General features: G+C 43.1%; 1 protein-coding gene across 1 annotated transcript in view; it reads right to left on the bottom strand.

Moving 5' to 3' along the window:
* Positions 1–20,715, bottom strand: part of LOC140196859 (dedicator of cytokinesis protein 2-like) — a 1,243,024-nt gene that overhangs the window by 190,349 nt on the left and 1,031,960 nt on the right. Inside the window, exons 33-34 of the mRNA XM_072256747.1 lie at positions 15,337–15,485; positions 334–419 (exon numbers count right to left, since the gene is read on the bottom strand). Of these exons, the coding sequence (XP_072112848.1) occupies positions 334–419; positions 15,337–15,485 (235 nt within the window). The remainder of the gene's footprint in view (positions 1–333; positions 420–15,336; positions 15,486–20,715) is intronic.

Genomic DNA, 20,715 nt, shown 5'->3' with positions numbered 1-20,715 from the left:
TCTACACTCTTAGAAGTTTGCAACGATTCAGCACGACATCTAAAAATTTGACAAACTTGTATAGATGTGTGGTGTGACTGGTTGTATCATGGCCTGGTGTGGAAACACCACTGCCCTTGAACAGAAAAGCCTACAAAAGATCATGGATACAGCCCAGTCCGTCAAGAGTAAAGTCCTCCCCACCAATGAGATGTTGAGATGTACCTAATCAAGAGGCCACTGATTGTATTTCTTCATTTTCCTGTAAACGCCTGCAAGACCATAAATCTCAGGATAGTATATGGTGACATCAATATATTTTGGTAATACATTTACTTGGAATAATCAACTTACATCTTCTGAAAGAGGGTCTTGTACTGTTCATCTCCTCGACCACCTTCCACTTCATGGTCCAGATTTTTGATAATTTCATCCTCAAACTGAGAAAAGAACAGAGAGGGTGAAGTGAGGTGAGGTTTACAAACAATTTCAGCAAAGATGATATCACAGACAGTGTTCCAGTTGTACCACATCTTTGTTTCTTGTGGACAGTTCGCACTATGGATAATTTTGAACCTGGTGATATTGATCCGAGGTTCTTTGGAACTCCAGAATAAGGCATGAAAGTTGGTGGTTACAGCTGTTTTATTAAGAGTTACAAGAACAAGTGTTCCTCTGAGTGCTCCAGTTTCCTCCCACAGTCCAAAAATGTACTGGTTAGTAGGTTAATTGGTAAATTGTCCTGTGATTAGGCTGGGGTTAAATAGGTAGGATGCTGGTTGATGTGGCTCATTGGTCTGGATGGGTCAATTCCCTACTGCGTTAGAGATCGGGATCTCATTGAAACCTATCGCATGTTGAAAGGCCTTGATAAAGGGGATGAGGAGAGGATGTTTCCTGTGGTGGGGCAGTCTAAGGCAAGAGGACACAGCCTCAAAATAGAGGGACATCCATTTAGAATGGAGATGAGGAGGAGCTTCCTTAGCCAGAAAGTGGTGAATCTGTGGAATTCGTTGCCACAGATGGCTGTGGACGTCAAGTCTTTAGGTATACAAGGCAAAAGTGCTGTAATCAAGATTCTTGGTTAGTCAGGGTATGAAGGGTTACGGGGAGAAGGCAGGAGACTGGGGCTGAGAGAGAAATGAATCAGCCATGATGAAATGACAGATCAGACTTGATGGGCCAAATGGCCTAATTCTGCTCCTATATCTCATGGTCTTATGGTCTTAAAAATAAATATATAGAATAAATAAAAGAACAAAGCATAAACAAAGAAAAGACAAAGAAAAAGTTGTTCTCATCTCACACTCAGATGACAGATAAGCAAAATTATAGTGATAACAATTAACCAATAAAAATCTGAGCTCTAACCTCTGCAGCCTTGTGGCTATACCCACTCATGGGGAAGGCTTTGGGAGTAAACTGTGAGGAACAATATGAAGCTGGAGTCCCTAAGGCCGTCCTGCATTGAGTTCAACGCTGACTGGCAACTCTGCGACGCTGCTGGTGCCAAACTGTATTGGTCTCTGCTGTTCCTTTGGGTTCATCAGCTGCATGGAGAGGGCGAGCCTGCTACATGGACAACAGCTTGCTTTCCATATTATACTGCCCTGGCTTGCATAGCTAGACAGTAAGGATGCAACACCCACGGTCAACTCTGGCCAACAGAGGCAGAGATAACGTTGCTAGATTCCAGGGACGTGACATCTGCTGCAGAGAAGTTGAAAAGCTTCCAGAAGAATACAGAATCAGCTACACTTCAATTAACCAGAAAATTTACTGAACAATTACATAACTATAAGTGATTATATAAAAATACAAGCAAGCATAGAAAAGTTAAATGGGATCCTCCATTAGTTGAGGTCAACCATGGATGTTGCGTCCTAGCTAACTATGTGATACGCAAGCCAGTAAGCAAGCTATGGGCAGTACAATATGGAGAGAAAGCTCCCCATCTCCAAGCAGCTGATAAACCCAAAGGAATGGCAGAGACCGATACAGCTTGGCACCAGCGGCGTCGCAGGAGATGCCAGCCAGCATTGAACTCAACGTAGGACTGTCTTGGGGACTCTAGCTCCTGAGTTTTCCTGTGCACTTACTCCTAAAGTCTTCCCTATGAGTGAATATGTATGCAAGGCAGTGGAAGTCCGAGATTAGATGAGCTGCCAATCATGGCTGAAGAGTCCTATTTGCCCGAAGCGACTGGTTTGCAGTAGGACTTAGACAAATTGGAAGAATGGGCAAAAAAAGTGGCAGATGGAATACGATGTATTGGAAGAAGGTTCAAACATCAGAAGTGCAGTGGGACTTAGGAATCCTTGTGGAGGACTTCCAGAAGGTTAATTTACAGGTTGAGTCTGTGGTAAGGAAGGCAAGTGCAATGCTGGTATTTATTTCAAGGGGAATAGAATATAAAAGCAAGGAGATAATGCTGAGGTCTTATAAGACACAAGTCAAGCCGCACTTGGAGTACTGTCAACCATTTTGGTCCCCCATATCTCAGGAAGGATGTGTTGTCATTGGAGAAAGTCCAGAGGAGGTTCATGAGGATGATACAGGAATGAAGGGTTTAACATATAAGGAACATTTGGCAGCTTTGGGCCAGTACTCACTGGAAGTTAAAAGAATGTGGGGACATCTCATTGAAACCCATCGAATTTTGAAAGGACTAGCTAAGGTGGATGTGGAGAGGATGTTTCCTATGGTGGGGGTGTCCAGTACTAGAGGGCACAGCCTGAAAACTGAAGGTGACTTTTTAGAATAGAGGTAAGGAGGATTTTTTTTTAGGTAGCAAATCTGTGGAATGCTCTGCCAAAGACTGCGGTGGAGACCAAGTCCGTGGGTATATTTAAGGCAGAAGTTGATTGTATCCTGATCGGTCATGGCATGAAAGGATATGGCGAGAAGGCAGGTGTATGGATTTAAGTGGGATCCGGGATCAGCCATGATGGAATGGCAAAGCAGACAATGGGCTGAATGGCCTAATTCTGCTCCTATGTCTTTATGGTCTTATGATTTTAAGGTGCCAGTAACCTGCCTTTACCCCTTCTCTTGTCAATAGAAACAGTTCCACAGGCTTAGTAGCTATGTGTGAAGACCAGGAGTTGGACTTGGTTGTCAGAGGCTATTTGATTTGGGAGCATTTAATAAGGAATGGGAGCTTATCCCTGTTACCAATCCCAGCTATTACAATCTTAAGGAGCCATAGGAAACCTAAATTATAAGGAAAGTATAAGAGAAATAATAATTTTACAGCCCAATCCAACAAAATCAACTGTTGATGGTCATGGGCACCGCATTCTCAGTTGACAAGATAACCAGATAACTACAATTTGATAACAAAATGGTGGCTACAAAAAGACTTACAGACTCGGACCTAATTACAGGTCTAACAGCAAGTTCAGTTTTCTATGACAACAACGCTATAATAGAATCAGTAAAGCTCCTGAAACTTGGGTGTCGTCACTTTGGCACTCCATCTCCCTACTTCGAGGCTTTCTCTGTGGTTCTGTTCCACATCCACATCCCTATTTACTGGTTATTGGCCCTCACTATTCTTTCCCGACAACAAAGGTGAGAGGGGGAAGTTTAAGGAGGGTTTACAGGGCAAGATTTGCTTTACACAGAGAGTGGAGAGTACCTGGAATGTGCTGCCAGAGGTAGTAATAGAACTAGATACAATAGAGGCATTCAACAGACTTCCAGACAGTCACATAGATATGAAGGGAAAGGAGGGCTATGGACAATGTGCAGGCAGAGGAGATTTATTTAATGTGTCATGAACATAGTGGGATTGAAGGTCTGTTCTTGTGCTGTGATCCTGTGTTCTAAAACATAGAACATAGAATAATCTACACTCTAGGGAATGAAGTTGTAGCCTATTTGACCTTTCCCTTTCACTCAGGTCCTCAAGTCCACACCAACATCCTTATAAATTTTCTCTGCACATTTTCAAACTTTCCTGAAGGTAGGTGATCAAAACTGGACACAGTCCTCCAACTGTGGTCTCACCAACGTCTTATACAACTTCAAGATAACATCCCATCTTCTGTACTCAATGCTTTGATTTATAAAGGCCAATGTGCCAAAAGCTCTCTTTACAATGGATACAGTGGATCCCTTTCATCCATAGAGCAAAGGGATCTGGGAATGAAGGACCATAATTCATTGAAAGTGGTACCACAGGTAGGTAGTGATGTAACGAAGTACAAACAGTAGAAACATCAAAATATAGAAAAACCTACAGCACAATACAGGCCCTTCGGCCCACAATGCTGTGCTGAACATGTACTTACTTTAGAAATTGCCCAGGGTTACGCATAGCCCTCTATTGTTCTGAGCTCCATGTACCTATCCAAAAGTCTCTTAAAAGACCCTATCGTATCCACCTTCACCACCACCGCCGGCAGCCCATTCCACACACTCACCACTCTCTGCGTAAAAAAAACCTTCCCCTGACATCTCCTCTGTACCTACTTCCAGGCACCTTAAAATTGTGCTCTCTCATGTTAGCCATTTCAGCCCTGGGAAAAAGCCTTTGACTATCCACATGATCAATGCCTCTCATCATCTTATACACCTCCGTCAGGTCACCTCTCATCCTCCGTCACTCCAAGGAGAAAAGGTCAAGTTCATTCAACCTGCTCTCATAAAGCATGCACCCTGATCCAGGCAACATCCTTGTAAATCTCCTCTGCAGCCTTTCTATGGTTTCCACATCCTTCCTGTAGTGAGGTGATCAGAACTGAGCACAGTACTCCAAGTGGGGTCTGACCAGGGTCCTATATAGTTGTAACATTACCTCTCGGCTCTTGAACTCAATCCCACAGTTGATGAATACACTGTATGCCTTCTTAACCACACAGTCAACCTGCGCAGCAGCTTTGAGTGTCCTGTGGACTCAGACTCCAAGATCCCTCTGATTATCTACACTACCAAGAGTCTTACCATTAATACTAAATCCTGCCATCATATTTGACCTACCAAAATGAACCACTTTACATTTATCTGGGTTGAACTCCATCTGCCACTTCTCAACCCAGTTTTGCATCTTACTAATATCCCGCTGTAACCTCTGACAGCCCTCCACACTATCCACAACAGCTCCAACCTTTGTGTCATCAGCAAATTTACTAACCCATTCCTCCACTTCCTCATCCAGGTCATTTATAAAAATTACAAAGAGTAGGGGTTTCAGAACAGATCTCTGAGGCGTACCACTGGTCACTGACCTCTATGCAGGAATATGACCTGTCTACAACCACTCTTTGCCTTCTGTTGGCAATCCAGTTTTGGATCCACACAGCAAGGTCCCCTTGGATCCCATGCCTCCTTACTTTCTCAATAAGCCTGGCATGGTACCTTATCAAATGCCTTACTGAAATTCATATACACTACATCTACAGCTCTACCTTCATCAACATGTTTAGTCACATCCTCAAAAAATTCAGTCAGGCTTGTAAGGCACGACCTGCCTTTGTCAAAGCCATGCTGACTATTCCTAATCATATTATGCCTCTCCAAATATTCATAAATCCTGCCTCTCAGGACCTTCTCCATCAACTTACCAACCACTGAAATAAGACTCACTATGCTGTATTTCCTGGGCTATCTCTACTCCTTTTCTTGAATAATGGAACAACATCTGCAATCCTCCAATCCTCCACAACCTCTCCCGTCCCCATTGATGATGCAAGGATCATTGCCAGAGGCTCAGCAACTCTTCCCTTGCGTCCCACAGTAGTCTGCATTAAATGCCATCTGCCATTTTTCAGCCCATTATTCCAGCAGATTCATATTCTTTCACAGGCTTTGATAGTCTTCCAGTTTGTCCACTACATCCCCAATCATCCACAAATTTGCTGATCCACTTTTCCACATTATCATCCAGTTTGTTGATATGGATGACATACCAACAATGAACATTGCATCAAATCTTGCAGCATACCTCTAGTCACAGGCCTCCAATCAGAGTAGTAACCATTTATTACCACTCTCTGGCTTCTCCCACAGAGCCAACATCTAATCCAATCTACTATCTCATCTTGAATGCCGAGTGACTGAACCTTCTTCGCCAACCTTCCATATGGGACCCATGCAGACAACATTCACTACCTTGACTTCATCCACTTTCCTGGTAACTTCCTCAAAATACACTATAAAATTGGAAAGACACGACTTACCACACACAAAGCAATGTTGACTATCCATAAGACTAAAAGACCATAAAAAAGCAAATATATTAGGCCATTAGGCCCATCGAGTATGCTCCACCATTTCATCATTGCTGATCCATTTTCCTCTTGGCTCTAATCTCCTGTCTTTTCCCCATATCCCTTCATGCATTGACTAATCACGGATCTATCAACCTCTGCCTTAAATATATCCAATGACTTGGCCACCACAATGAATTCCACAGATTCACCTCGCTCAGGCTGAAGAAATTCCTCCTCATCTCCCTTCTAAATGGATGCCACTCTATTCTAAGATGTGCTGTCTAGTCTTAGACACCCCTACCATAGGATACATCCACTCCACATCCACTCTATCGAGCCTTTCAACATTTGAAAGGTTTCAATGGGATCCCCCCTCATTCTTCTGAATTCAGGTGAGCACAGGCCCAGAGCCATCAATAAGCCTTTCAATCAGGGAATCATGTTCATGAACCTCCCTTGAACTCTCTCCAATGTCAGCACATCCCTTCTTAGGACCCAAAAATGCTCACAATACTCCAAGCAAGGTCTCACCAGTGCATTATAAAGCCTCAATATTACATCCTTTCTTTTATAATCTAGTCTTCTTGAAATGAATGCTAATATCGCATTTGCCTTCCTCACCGCTGACTCATCCTGCAAAATTAACCTTTAGGTAATCTTGCATGAGGACTCCCAAGTCCCCTTGCCCCTCAGATTTTTAAAAATTTTAGAAAGTTTTTATTTCTTCTACCGAAGTGCATGACCATGTACTTCCCAACCCATTCTCCTATTCTGTCTAAATTGTTCTGTGACCTCTCTGCTTCCTCCAACCTAACTTCCCCTTCCCCTCCACCTATCTTCGTATCAGTGGCAAACTTGGTCACAAAGCCATCAGCTCTGATTCAAATCATTGATATATAATGTAAAACTAATCGGTCCTAACACTCCACTGTGCACCACCACTAGTCCCCGGCAACCAACCAGGAAAGGCTCACTTTATTCTCTCTCTTTGTCTCCTGCCAATCAGCCAATGCTCTATCCATGGGCTCTTAACTTGTTAAACAGCCTCATGTGTGGCACCTTGTCAAAGGCCTTCTGAAAATCCAAGTACACAACATCAACCAATTCTCCTTTGTCTATCCTGCTTCCTATTTCTTCAAAGAATTCCAACAGATTTGTCAGGTAATATTTTCCTTTAATCCGTAATCAGTCTCTGTGTATCCATATATGTATATATCCAGTCCCTTAGAGTACCTTCCAATAACTTTCCCACTACAGATAACAGGCTTACTGGCCTATAATCTCCTGATTTATTCTTAGTGCCTTTCTTAATCCATGGAACAACATTAGTTTTCCTCCAATCCTCTGGTACCTCGGCCAGGCCTAAGGATGATTTAAGTGTCTCTGCTAGGGGCCCTGCAGTTTCTCCCTCAGGGTCTAAGGTAACACCTTGTCAGGCCCTGGGGATTTATCCACCCTACATTGCCTCAAGACTGGAGACACCACCTCCTCTATAATCTGTATAGGGTCCATGACCTCACCTCTGCTTTTTCATGGAATACACACTAGTGTCAGAGGCTGTTTTTTTCAGATGTGCATCAATAATAAGTGTTTGATTCCTATGTTTTCCTATGAATAAATACAAGGTATGATTTGCTAAGGAAACTTCAGAGTTATATCTAATCAGCTGGAATGTAGCGAGACATTTTCTACCTTTAAGTGACACTGTATGTAGACAGTAATGTGTAGGAAGAGATCCTTCGGACCAAAGGGCAAAAGTTTAGGGGTAACATGAGGGGGAACTTCTTTACTCAGAGAGTGGTAGCTGTGTGGAATGAGCTTCCAGCAGAAGTTGTTGAGGCAGGTTCGATGATGTCATTTAAAGTTAAATTGGATAGTTATATGGACAGGAAAGGAATGGAGGGTTATAGGCTAAGTGCAGGTCAGTGGGACTAGTGAGAGTAAGAGATCGGCACGGACTAGAAGGGCCGAGATGGCCTGTTTCCGTGCTGTAATTCTAATATGGTTATATATTTTACAAGCCCTTAGGATGCTCCTTCCCCTTGTCCGCTATAGCAAACTGAAGCTTTCTTTTAGCCCTCCTGATTTCCTGCTTGAGTGTTCTCTTACATTTCTTATACTCCTCAAGTACCTCATTTGTTCCTACCTGCTTCTACCTGCTCAGCACCTCCATCTTTTGTTTAACCAGGGCACAAATATCTCTCGAAAGCTAAGGTTCCTAAACCTGTTATCCTTGCCTTTTAGTCTGAAGAATAAAATTTTATTCAAGGGAGCACATCTTCCAGTTTCCAGGCATCGCTCATTGTCAGCGTTCTGACAGGGAGTCCACCTTCCCTGGAATGTTGTAAGAGTTATCCCCAAAGGCCCCAGCAGTTTTTCTTATCATACGGCCCCTCCCAATGTGACAGCAGGGCATTTATGAACATGTGCAGTACGAATGCCACAGAATACACACTAATGTCAGAACGCAAACACCAAGAAATCTGCAGATGCTGAAATTTCAAGCAACACACATGAAAGTTGCTGGTGAACGCAGCAGGCCAGGCAGCATCTCTAGGAAGAGGTACAGTCGACGTTTCAGGCCGAGACCCTTCGTCAGGACTAACTGAAAGAAGAGCTAGTAAGAGATTTGAAAGTGGGAGGGGGAGGGGGAGATCCAAAATGATAGGAGAAGACAGGAGGGGGAGGGATGGAGCCAAGAGCTGGACAGTTGATTGGCAAAAAGGACATGAGAGGATCATGGGACAGGAGGTCTAGGGAGAAGGAAAGGGGGAGGGGGAAGCCCAGAGGATGGGCAAGGAGTATAGTGAGAGGGACAGAGGGAGAAAAAGAGAGAGAAAAAAAAAAATAATAATAATAAATAAATAAATAAATAACGGATGGGGTACGAGGTGGAGGTGGGGCATTAGCTGAAGTTTGAGAAGTCAATGTTCATGCCATCAGGTTGGAGGCTACCCCGACGGAATATAAGGTGTTGTTCCTCAACCTGAGTGTGGCTTCATCTTGACAGTAGAGGAGGCCGTGGATTGACATATCAGAATGGGAATGGGACGTGGAATTAAAATGTGTGGCCACTGGGAGATCCTGCTTTCTCTGGCAGACAGAGCGTAGGTGTTCAGCGAAACAGTCTCTCAGCCTGCGTCGGGTCTCGCCAATATATAGAAGGCCGCATCGGGAGCACCAGATGCAGTATATCACCCCAGCCGACTCACAGGTGAAGTGTCGCCTCACCTGGAAGGACTGTCTGGGGCCCTGAATGGTGGTGAGGGAGGAAGTGTAAGGGCATGTGTAGCACTTGTTCCGCTTACAAGGATAAGTGCCGGGATGGAGATTGATGGGGAGGGATGGGGGGGACGAATGGACAAGGGAGTCGTGTAGGGAGCGATCCCTGCGGAAAGCAGAATGTCTAATGTCAGAAAATGTTTTTTTCAGATGTGAATCAATAATAAGTGAGGCTAATTAACATTTAAATTAAACATCTATGAGCTCCTTCAGACATGCCCGTGATATTTATTCCCATAATTGGTCACCTAAGTGTCACTGAGACATGAAGATCTACTCAGATGCAGCTGAGGTAATAGTTGTAATTTCTCTAAATAGGACCACTAATTACATCCACCAGTCTCTTTAGCGCTTGTCGGTCTTGGAGTGTTCGATTCCTCTGTTTTCCTATGAATAAATACACAGTATGATTTGCTAAAGAAGCTCCAGAGTTATATCTAATTAGCTGGAATGTAGTAGAGACACTTCCTAACTTTAAATAGTAAATAAATAGTATTAACTGTATGTAAATAGTAAAGCACAGGAAGAGGCCCTTTGGTCCATGATGTATGTACCCATCATAATGTAAATTAACCTCATCATATCTGCCTTCACATGGGCCCATAAGCTTCCATTCCCTGCATATTCATGTGCCTGTCTAAAAGCCTCTTAAATGCCACTATTTTGTCTGCTTCCCCTGGCAGCCCGCTCCATAACCAACCACTCCCTATGTGAAAAACATGCCTTGGACATTGGCATGGACTAAATGGGCTGAAGAGCCTGTTTCTGTGCTGTACTTTTCTATGACTCTAAGGCTCTATCTCCTTTAAACTTTCCTCATCTCACTTTAAAACTATATACTCTGGTATTTGATGTTTCCATCCCAGGAAAAAGACATTGCCTGTTTATCCACAGTAGATCTCTCGTAATTTTATATTGTTCGATCAGGTCTCCTCTCAGACTGATGCTCCAGAAAAAAAAACATAAGTTTACCCAACCTCTCCTTATAACTCATACACTCTAATTGAGGCAGTATCCTGGAAAACCTTTTCTGTACCCTTTCCGAAGCCTCCACACCCTTTGGATTCAATTCATCTAAATGACTGCAATTATGCCCTGTCCACTGGCTAGCCTTTCTAACAGTCTCTCCACACACTGTATCTACCTTTCACCAGCTGCTCCATCCCCTGACCTATAACTCTGGTTTCCATCCCCCTGCCAAACTAGTTTAAACCTTCCACAACAGCTCCAGCAAACCTGCCTGCAAGATTATTCGCACCCCCCCACCCCCCTTTTGTACAGGTCATATCTTCCTCAGAAGATATTCCAATGATCCAGAAATATTAAACCCTCCCCTCTGCACCAATTCTTCAGCCATGCATTCAAATGCCAAATCATCCTATTCTTAATTTCATTGGCACATGGTAGGCAGCAATCCAAAGATTTCTGTCCTTGAGATCCTGCTTTTCAGCTTTCTATCTAACTCACTCCATTCTCTCTTCAGGACCTCATCTCTTTTCCTACCTATGTTGTTGGTACCAATATGTACCACAACTTCAGGCTGCTCACCGGCCCCCTTTAAAATGCTGTGGACCTGATCTGACACGTCACTTTTCATCTCACAGTGGAGCAGCAATGAGACAACACACTCCACCCCTCTCATTGATGACTTCCTTTTACCAAGTCTACCTCCTTACTGAAACATCCACCCCACCCTCCACTAACCATTTGCAACTGCCTGTGGACCTCAGCTCAAGGTGCACTATACATCTGTGGGGAAGAAAAGAAGGCTGGCTTAAACAAAAGGAAAAAGTGTATTAGAAATGCAAATCAGAGGGACGTTTCCCTCCATAGGTGCTGCTGTGTTCCTCCAATATTTTACGTATGTTACTTAGAAACACAAATTACCAGGATGTCACAGGAGTGTAATAGAAGGACAGTGAATTGATTTACTTAGCTGATTTACTTGGAAACCACTGTGTTACATCGAGGTCAGGCCACATAAATATGAAATAACTGAGCATCAGCTTCTATTATGTTCTGCAGTGATATTAATTTAATTCTCTGGTAGCTCAGCTGTGACCTATAATTTATTTATGGGTTATTATTTTTCATAAATACCTCACTGATTTTTTTGTTATCAGCTCTAAATATTAATAAAACATGTGAATAGAGTATTGGATCTGAGTGAAGTTTGTAAAATGACTTGATTCACTTTATGCACTCAACTTTGCAGTACAGAGTTTTATCGGAGTCCAGATCTACAAATGAACATTTCAGGGAAGATGTACCAACTGTGTCATAATCATTGTGCAGAGAAACAGGCCCTTCTGTCCACAATGCTCACGGCAACCATCATGTACCTAGGATTTTTTTAAAATTTAGAGACACAACATGGTAACACGTTGGAGCCGGTGCGCTCCACCAGGGGCAGCGTGGCGTGGTGTCCAAGCTGAAGTAGGTGTTGTTCCCAGTGTTCAGTAGGTAGAACACAAGCTGTACTGTGGCCGACTGCAGATTTTTGCGGCCTTCATGGACTCAGGGTCTGGACTATGTATAAATGTATCTGCTGTAATTTACTGATATCTTACCTCTGCTTTCTATCTTGTACATGTTATGTGTGCCTTGAGCTGTGTGTAACTATTGGTACTACGTGTTTCATTTGCTACATTCATAGGTATTCATGAATGGTTGACTGACAATTAAACTTGAATTGAATTGAACTGAACATGCCCTTCCGGTCCAAACAGCCCACAGCACTCAATTACACCCATGTGACCAATTAACCTACGGACCCATACATCATTGGACCTGGAACTTGAGCACCCAAAGGAAACCCATGAAGTCATGATAGGAAGAACACATACACTTCATACAGGCAGCAGTGGGACTGAACCCAATCTCTGATGCTGTAATAGCGTTCTGCTAGCCACTATGCCCACAGTACTAATCCCATTTTAAGCACTTGGTCCATACCTCTCATGCTTTCATAATTCTAGTGTTTGTCCAAATGTATCTTAAGTGTTGTGAGAGTTTCTACCTCCACCATCTCCTCAGGCAATATGCTCCAGATTTTAACCACCACCTGGGGTGAAAAAAGTCTTCCTCAGATCACCTCTAAATTTCTTACCCCCTCTTTTATGCCCTCTGATTTTAGAAATTTACTGGAGTATTTGTTGACATACCAAATCTTCTCAAATTCCTAATGAAGTATAACCACTGGCACACTTCTTTGTAATTGCATCAAGACATTGGGCCCGGGATAGATCAAGAGCAGGAGTTCCCAACCTGCCATTCACAGACCCCTTGGTCAACAGTAGGCGTCCATGACATTAAAAAGGTTGGGAACCCCCGATCCAGAGAGACGTCGATACCCAGGAATATAAAGTTGCTCACCCTTTCCACCACTGATCCCTCAGTAAGGACTGGTGTGGTTCTCCTGACTTCCCTTTCCTGAAGACCACAATCAATTCCTTGGTCTTGCTAAAAGGACTAGCTAAGGTGGATGTGGAGAAGATGCTTCCTATGGTGATTGTTGCTCCAAATCCACTCAACCAGCCAATTTAATTCACTCTAATATGTCTCCTTGACACCATCTTATATTCTGTCATCAACAGTGGGGCCGTTGCCGAATTTATAGATGGTAAACAACAGGAATTCTGCAGATGCTGGAAATTCAAGCAACACACATAAAAGTTTCTGGTGAACGCAGCAGGCCAGAGAGAGTTGGGCAGTGGGCTAAGCACACATCCTTGAGATGTGCCAGTGTTGATTGTCAGCGAGAAGGAGATGTTATCCACACTGATTGTGGTCCGCTGATGAGGAAGTCAAGAATCCAATTGAGGAGGGAGGTGCAAATGCCCGGGTTTTAGAGCTTGGTGATCATCACTGAAGGGATGTGATGTTGAACACTGAGCTGTAATCAATAACTGCAGCCTCACGTGGGTATTGTCCAGGTGGTCCATGGCCGAGTGGAGAGCCAGTGGTCTGCATCCACTGTAGACCTATTGTGGCAGTAGGCAAATTGCAAGGTCCTTGCTTAGGCAGGAGTTAATTCTAGCTTCTCAGATCACTTCATCACAGTAAATGGGAGATAGTCACTGAGGCAGCTCACTCTACACTTCATGGGCACTGGTATGATTGATTCAAAGCACCTTCTACTCTGTGTAAAAAACCTACCTCTGACATCCCTCCTATAATTTCCTCCAGTCACCTTAAAACTATGCATTGTTGTATTCACAATTTCCACTGGAAAATATTCTCTGGGTGTCCACTCTATCTATACCTCTTATCTTCTTGTACACCTCTGTCGATATAGATAGAGTGGATATGGAGAAGATGTTTCCTTTAATGGGTGAGTTTACGACCAGAGGACACAGCCTCAGAATAGAGAGATGCCAATTAAAACAGAGATGAGGAGGTATTTCTTTAGCCAGAGGGTGGTGAATCTGTGGAATTCATTGCCATGGATGGCTGTGGAGGCCAAGTCATTGGGTATATTTAAAGGGGAGATGGAGGGTGTCAAATGTTACAGGAAGAAGGCAGGAGGATGGCACACAGAAGGAAGATTGACTATCTGGCTGGATGCTGTCATAGCAACAATTTTTGATTCAATATCAGCAAGACCAAGGAGCTGATTATTGACTTCAGGAGAAGAACAGAGGTCTGTGAGTTAGTCCTCATCGGAGGGTCAGTGGTAGAGAGGGTCAGCACCATTAAATTCCTCAGTGTTATTACTTTGGAGGACAACTCCTGGGCCCAGCACATAAGTGCAATTACAAAGAAAACATGACAGCTCCTCTACATCATTAGGAGTTTGCAAAGATTTGGCATGACATCTAAAACTTTGACAAACTTCTATAGATGTGTAGTGGAGAGTATATTGACTGGCTGTATCACGGCCTGGTATGGAAACACCAATTCCCTTGAATGGAAATTCTGACAATAAGTCGTGGATACAGCCCAGTCCATTATGGGTAAAGGCCTTCCCTCCATTGAGCACATCTACATATAAAGTTGTGGCAGGAAAGCGGCGTCCATCATTAGGGTCCCCACCACCCAAGTCATGCTCTCTCACATGAAGATGATTCAAGGGCCTTCCGATTCATAGCACCAGGTTCAGGAAGTTATTACCCCTCAACCATCAGCCTCTTGAACCAAAGGAGATAACTTTACTCAGCTTCACTTGCCCTGTGTTGAAGTGTTTCTACAACCTATGGACTCACTTTAAAGAACTTTTCATGTTCTCGATATTTAATGCATATTTATTTACTATCATTATTTCTTTCTTTTTGGATTTGCATAGTTTGTTGTGTGTTGCATACTGGTTGAGTACCCACGTTTGGTGTGGTCTTTCATTGACTTAACTACGGTTATTACTCCATTATGGACTTATTGAGTATGCCCACAAGAAAATGAATCTCAGGGCTCTCTATGGTGACATACATGTACTTCGAAAATAAATTAATTTGAACTTTAAACTTTGAGAGGGATAATAAATCAGCCATGATGGAATGGTGGAGCAGACACAAATGCTAAGTGGCCTAATTCTGATCCTATGTCTTAGGGTCTTATCAAGTAGTGGTGAGTGGTTTCTGAACTGTATTGGTGCAATACACAATTATATGTGTATTACACCATATTATGTGCATTATTAATGCATGATATGTTAAATTATGCAAATAAATATGACTTCCAAATCCTGAAAAATAAATGATACATGCACAGTTTCTTAACAAATTAAATTCTCTTCACCGTGTTGATCTGGCTTTGAGAAAAATTTATTTGAGGACAAAACCACTTGATTTCATAAAACTTCATGCTGTTCAATAATCTATCCAAGTAGCTCATGCTGTTAACATAGTAGAACATTAATTCTTACCGTTCTGAATTCCCCTTTGTACTGGTACTCGCACTGCATCATGTCGAAGAAGATGGGGATGGTGGACCTGCGTAACTCCACCTCTGGGATGAGTGTCATCTCCAGAATTGGCCCAACCAGTCCTGGAATGAAGCGGATCTTGTGCTGACCTGTGGAGATGGGAAAGGAAGGAATGAGGGTCAAAGATCTGGCCCAATCGCATGGTTATTTATTCCCTGAACTCAGGGAAATGTTTGAACTAAATATTTCAAATAAAGAGGCAACCCAGTGCAGGTCTCTAAAATTGTAAAGGTATTCAATAGGATAGCTGTAGAGAAGATGGGCTGGCGGGGTTCATCTACATCTCTACCAAAGGAGTTATAAGGTGCTCCCTCCCTCTGCCAGTCTGCAGGTTACCCCTGGGCAAGGTGCAGGTGATCAAGGCAGGTGGTGAATAGTCGTATGAGCAGCTGGTGCATATCGCAAGTCCTGGTTATGCGACCACTGATACCTAGCAGACAATCTCTGAAGAGTATTGATAATGGCTGGGGTCACCCGTCTTATAAAGACACTGCCCAGAAGAAATCAATGGCAAACCACTTCTGTGGAAAAAAACTGCCAAAAACAATCATGGTCATGGAAAAACCATGATCACTCCTGTCATATGACAAAGCACATAATGATGATGGTGATAGTGACGTAGAGATATTTCCAAACATGTTCTATCAACAAGCTGCCAGCAGAAGTGGTGGATGTGGGATCAATTTCAAATTTAAGACAAGTTTGGATAAGTACATTGATGGGAAGGGTATGGAGGGCTGTGGTCGATGTGACTAGGCTGAATAATTGTTCAGCACAGACTAGATGGGCTGAAGAGTTTGTCTTTGTGTTGTGCCTATGTGTGGCTGAGAAACTAGATTTACTGTATGTTACACAGAACGTAGAACGCTGCAGCATAGTGCAGGCCATTCAGCCCACAACAATATGCCAACCCTTTTATCTATCCGATAATCAATCTAACCCTTCTCTGTCACACTCTGTATTCTTTGGAGTTTAGAAGAATGAGAGATGATCTCATTGAAACGTAGGGTACAAGATAGAGTGGATGTTGAGAAGTATATTGTTAAATTGGTTTGTTTTTGTCAAATTTCATGTCACATGCCAGTGATAATAAACCTGATTCTGATTCTGAGGTAATAAGGTACAGGTGAAAACTTGGTTTTGCATGCAGTCCATACAGATTATATCAGCATTTCAGTGCACCGACGTAGTACAAGGAAAATTCAATCACAGAAAGCATAATAAATAAATTATTACAGTTACAGAGGAAGTGTAGAGCAGGCAAACAATAAGATGTAAAGCCATGATGAGATAGACTGTGAGGTCAAGAGCCCATTTTGTACAAGCGATCCATTCAATGGTATCAGTGAACAACACTACCTCGGGCGACATCTCCCAGGTAGTCCACAAAACTGTTTCTTTCATCTCTTAAGCGTCTTCTCTTTATTTTAAATATGCTTCTGGTATTGATCTACTGGTTGAAGACATGTTTTCTGGCCAATTTAGCGATCTGATGCTTTGCTGTCTCCAATGAAGATTCTAGGAGGTGATAGGCCTCGAGGCCAAGAGGCTTAGCAACGGGGCATGGGCCCACGATTGACTCCATTTCTCACCAATTTAGCTAATTAAAGCATCGAGGAAGAGCGTGCAGAAAGATGAGCGAGTGTTCAGCACCAGTCTCTTGCCTACTGCTGCCAGAGGAAGGCCCCTGCTTTTGAATGCTCCCTCTCCCCCTCCCTCCCTCCCTCCCTCAGTGTTGTTACATAAGAAATAGGAGCAGGAGTCGGCCATCTGGTCCGTCGAGCCTGCTCTGCTATTCAATAAAATCATGGCTGATTTGGCCATGGACTCATCTCCACCTACCTGCCCTTTCCCCATATCCTTTAATTTCCCTACTATGCAAAAATCTATCCAACCTTGTCTTAAATACATTTACTGAGGTAGCCTCCACTGCTTCATTAGGCAGAGACTTCCACAGATTCACTACTCTTTGGGAAAACCATTTCCTCCTCATCTCCATCCTAAATCTACTCCCCCGAATCTTGAGGCTAGGTTTCCTAGTTCTAGTCTCACTTACTAGTGAAAACAATTCCCCTGCCTCTGTCTTATCTATCCCTTTCATAATTTTATATGTTTCTATAAGATCTCCTCTCATTCTTCTGAATTCCAGTGAGTACAGTCCCATGCAACTCAATCTCTCCTCATAGTCTAACCCCCTCATCTCTGGAATCAACCTGGTGAACTTTCTCTGCATCATCTCCAAAGCCAGTATATCCTCCTTCAAGTAAGGAGACCAGAACTGCATGCAGTACTCCAGGTGCGGCCTCATCAGTTCCCTGTATAGTTACAACATAACCTCTCTGCTCTTAAATTCAATCCCTCTAGCAATGAAGGCCAGCATTCCATTTGCCTTCCTGATAGCCTGCTGCACCTGCAAACCAACCTTTTGTGATTCATGCACAAGCACTCCCAAGTCCCTCTGCACAGCAGCATGCTGTAATCTTTTACTATTTAAATAATAATCTACTCTTCCATTTTTCCTTCCAAAGTGGATGACCTCAGATTTACCAACATTGTACTCCATCTACCAGACCCTTGCCCACTCATTTAACCTATCTATATCTCTCTGCAGACTCTCCGTATCTTCTGCACAATTTGCTTTTCCATTCAATCTAGTATCGTCAGCAAACTTAGATACACTACACTCGGTTCCCTCTGTTAGAGGACGGTACTGAAGTTCTGAGTCTACAATTATGGATTGGACTTAAGTTTATCTGGACACTTTCAATCTTTTGTTTTTATATTTTGTGTTTTCACCTGTTCTTTCTTGTTGCCATCTGTACGATTTGTTGTTTGTTTGTGTGTGTGTGTGTGTGTGTGTGTGTGTGGGGGGGGTGTTGTTGATGTTCTTATTGCCGTCTGAATGATTTGTTGTTTCTGCGTGGGGGGCCGGGGGATTGTTAATGTTCTTGTTGCCTTTTGCGTAAGTTTTTTTTGTGCATGGGGGGGATTGTTGAGTTCTAGCTTCCAGCTGTGCGATTGTTTTTCATGCACGGGGGGGGTGGGTGTTGATATTCTTGTTTCTGTTTGTGCAATTTGTTTATTTTGTGCAGGGGGTGGGGTTGATGTTTCCTATTGAATGGCGTCAATGATTTTCTTTGTTTTGTGGCTATCTGGAGAAGACGAATCTCACACTTGTATACTGCATACACATTGATAATAAATATTCTTGAACCTTGCATGTTAGCAGTGGGATAGAAACTGTCCTGAAGCCTGGTAGTTGACACTTTCCGATTTTTGTACCTTCTGCCTGATGGCAGAGGGGAGATGAAAGAATGTGCAGGGTAGGTGGGGATTCTGATAATACTGGCTGCTTTCCTCAAGCTGTTAGGGTATTGGATTCAGCTGGATTTTACCCCGTTGACGTAATTTTCTAACCATCTCCACCTTTGCGAATTCTCAGAGCGTGGGATGACTATTTCCTTCCAGCTTAAAGTTCTTCAGGCTCAATCAGGTACTCAGCAGCCAGCAGGCCTGAGACAATTTGTCTCAATTACCAGACAGAGCTATAGCTGTTTTCAATTAACTAGATTATTTAATTCTGTGATTTACACCACAACCATCAATGGATTTAATTTACTGCAATTCAGTAGCAAGTGAAATATAATTTATGGCCAACTCATTTGGAAGTAAGAAAGAAATTTGAGTCATTCTATCATTTATCAAACACACAACTGTAATGCAACATGAACCTATTAATGAATGATTTAAAGAAGGAAGTGATTTTACATTGTAATGACACAGACAAGGAAATATTACCACAGCAGAAGGAAAGGGAAGGAGACACATTTTTTACAGCCTTTTTTAATCTCGCAGAGTTCTTTGGAGTCTTTGAACAATACAGCACAGAAACAGGCCCTTTGGTCCATCTAGTCCATGCCGAACTATTAATTGGCCAAGTTCCATTGACCTGCACCAGGATCATAGCCCTCCATACCCCTTCCGTCCATGTACCTATCTAAAATTGTCTCAAATTTTGAAACCGAACCTGCATCCACCACTTTCACTGGCAGCTTGTTCCACACTCTCACTACTCTTTGAGTGGAGAAGTTCTTCCTCATGTTCTCCTTAAACATTCCAACTTTCACCCTTAACGCGATATCTCTAGTTCTACAAACATGAGAAAATCTGCAGACATTGGAAATACAAAGCAACACACACAAGATGCTGGAGGAACTCAGCAGGCCAGGCAGAGTCTATGGAAAAGAGTAAACAGTCAACGTTTCGGGCTGAGACCCTCCATCTGGATTGAAAAAGAAAGGAAGAAGTCAGAATAAGAAGGTGGGGGGAGGGGAGGAAGAAGTACAAGGTGGCAGGTGACAGGTGAACACTGAGGTAGGGAGTGGGTGAAGTTAAAAGCTGGGAATTTGACTGGTGAAAGAGATAAAGGATTGGAGAAGGGAATCTGACAGGATAGGGTCAACGGAATAGAGGGAATGGGGAGGAGTACCGAGGGGAAGTGATGGGCAGGTTAGGAGATAATGTGAGAGAGTATAAATACTCAAAAAAGATATAGATTAGGAGACTGCTTCGCCGAGTGTCTTCTCTCTGACCGCCACAGAAAAGCAGGATCTCCTGGTAGCCACCCATTGTTAAATTACTTCACATTCCCATTCTGACATGTCAATCCATGGCCTCCTCCGCTACTACAATGAAGCCACACGCAAGTTGGAGGAACAACACCTTATATTCTGCCTGGGTACCCTCTAACCTGACGGCATGAACACCGATTTCTTGAACTTCTGGTAATTGCACGCTCCTTCACCATTCCCCATTCTCATTTCCCTCTCTTACCTTATCTCCTTACCTGCTGATCACCTCTCTCCAGTGCTCCTTTCCCTTCCCTTTTTTCCATGGTCTTCTACCCTCTCCCATCAGATTCAGATTCCCCCCTTCTCCAGTCCTTTATCTCTTACATCAATCACCTTCCCAACTCTTTACCTCCCTCCCTCTCTCCCGGTTTCACCTATCACCTGCCACCTTCTACTTTTTCTTCCCCTCTACTCACTTTCTTACTTTAACTTCTCTTTCTTTCCAGTGCTAATGAAGGGTCTCTGCCCAAAACACCAACTGCTTACTCTTCTCCATAGATGTTGCTTGGCCTGCTGAGTCCCTCCAGCATTTTATGTGTGTGACGTCTAGTTCTAGTCTCACCCAAACTCAGTGGAAAAATCTTGCTTGTATTTACCCTATCTACACCTCTAATACATTGATACTCCTCGACAAATCTCCATTCATTCTTCTATGCTCTAGGATCCTCAAGTCCTGACAACATCCTTG

Source organism: Mobula birostris, chromosome 4, assembly GCF_030028105.1.
Source record: "Mobula birostris isolate sMobBir1 chromosome 4, sMobBir1.hap1, whole genome shotgun sequence".
NCBI classification, from domain to species: domain Eukaryota; kingdom Metazoa; phylum Chordata; class Chondrichthyes; order Myliobatiformes; family Myliobatidae; genus Mobula; species Mobula birostris.
This window is presented reverse-complemented; position numbering and strand designations above follow the sequence as displayed.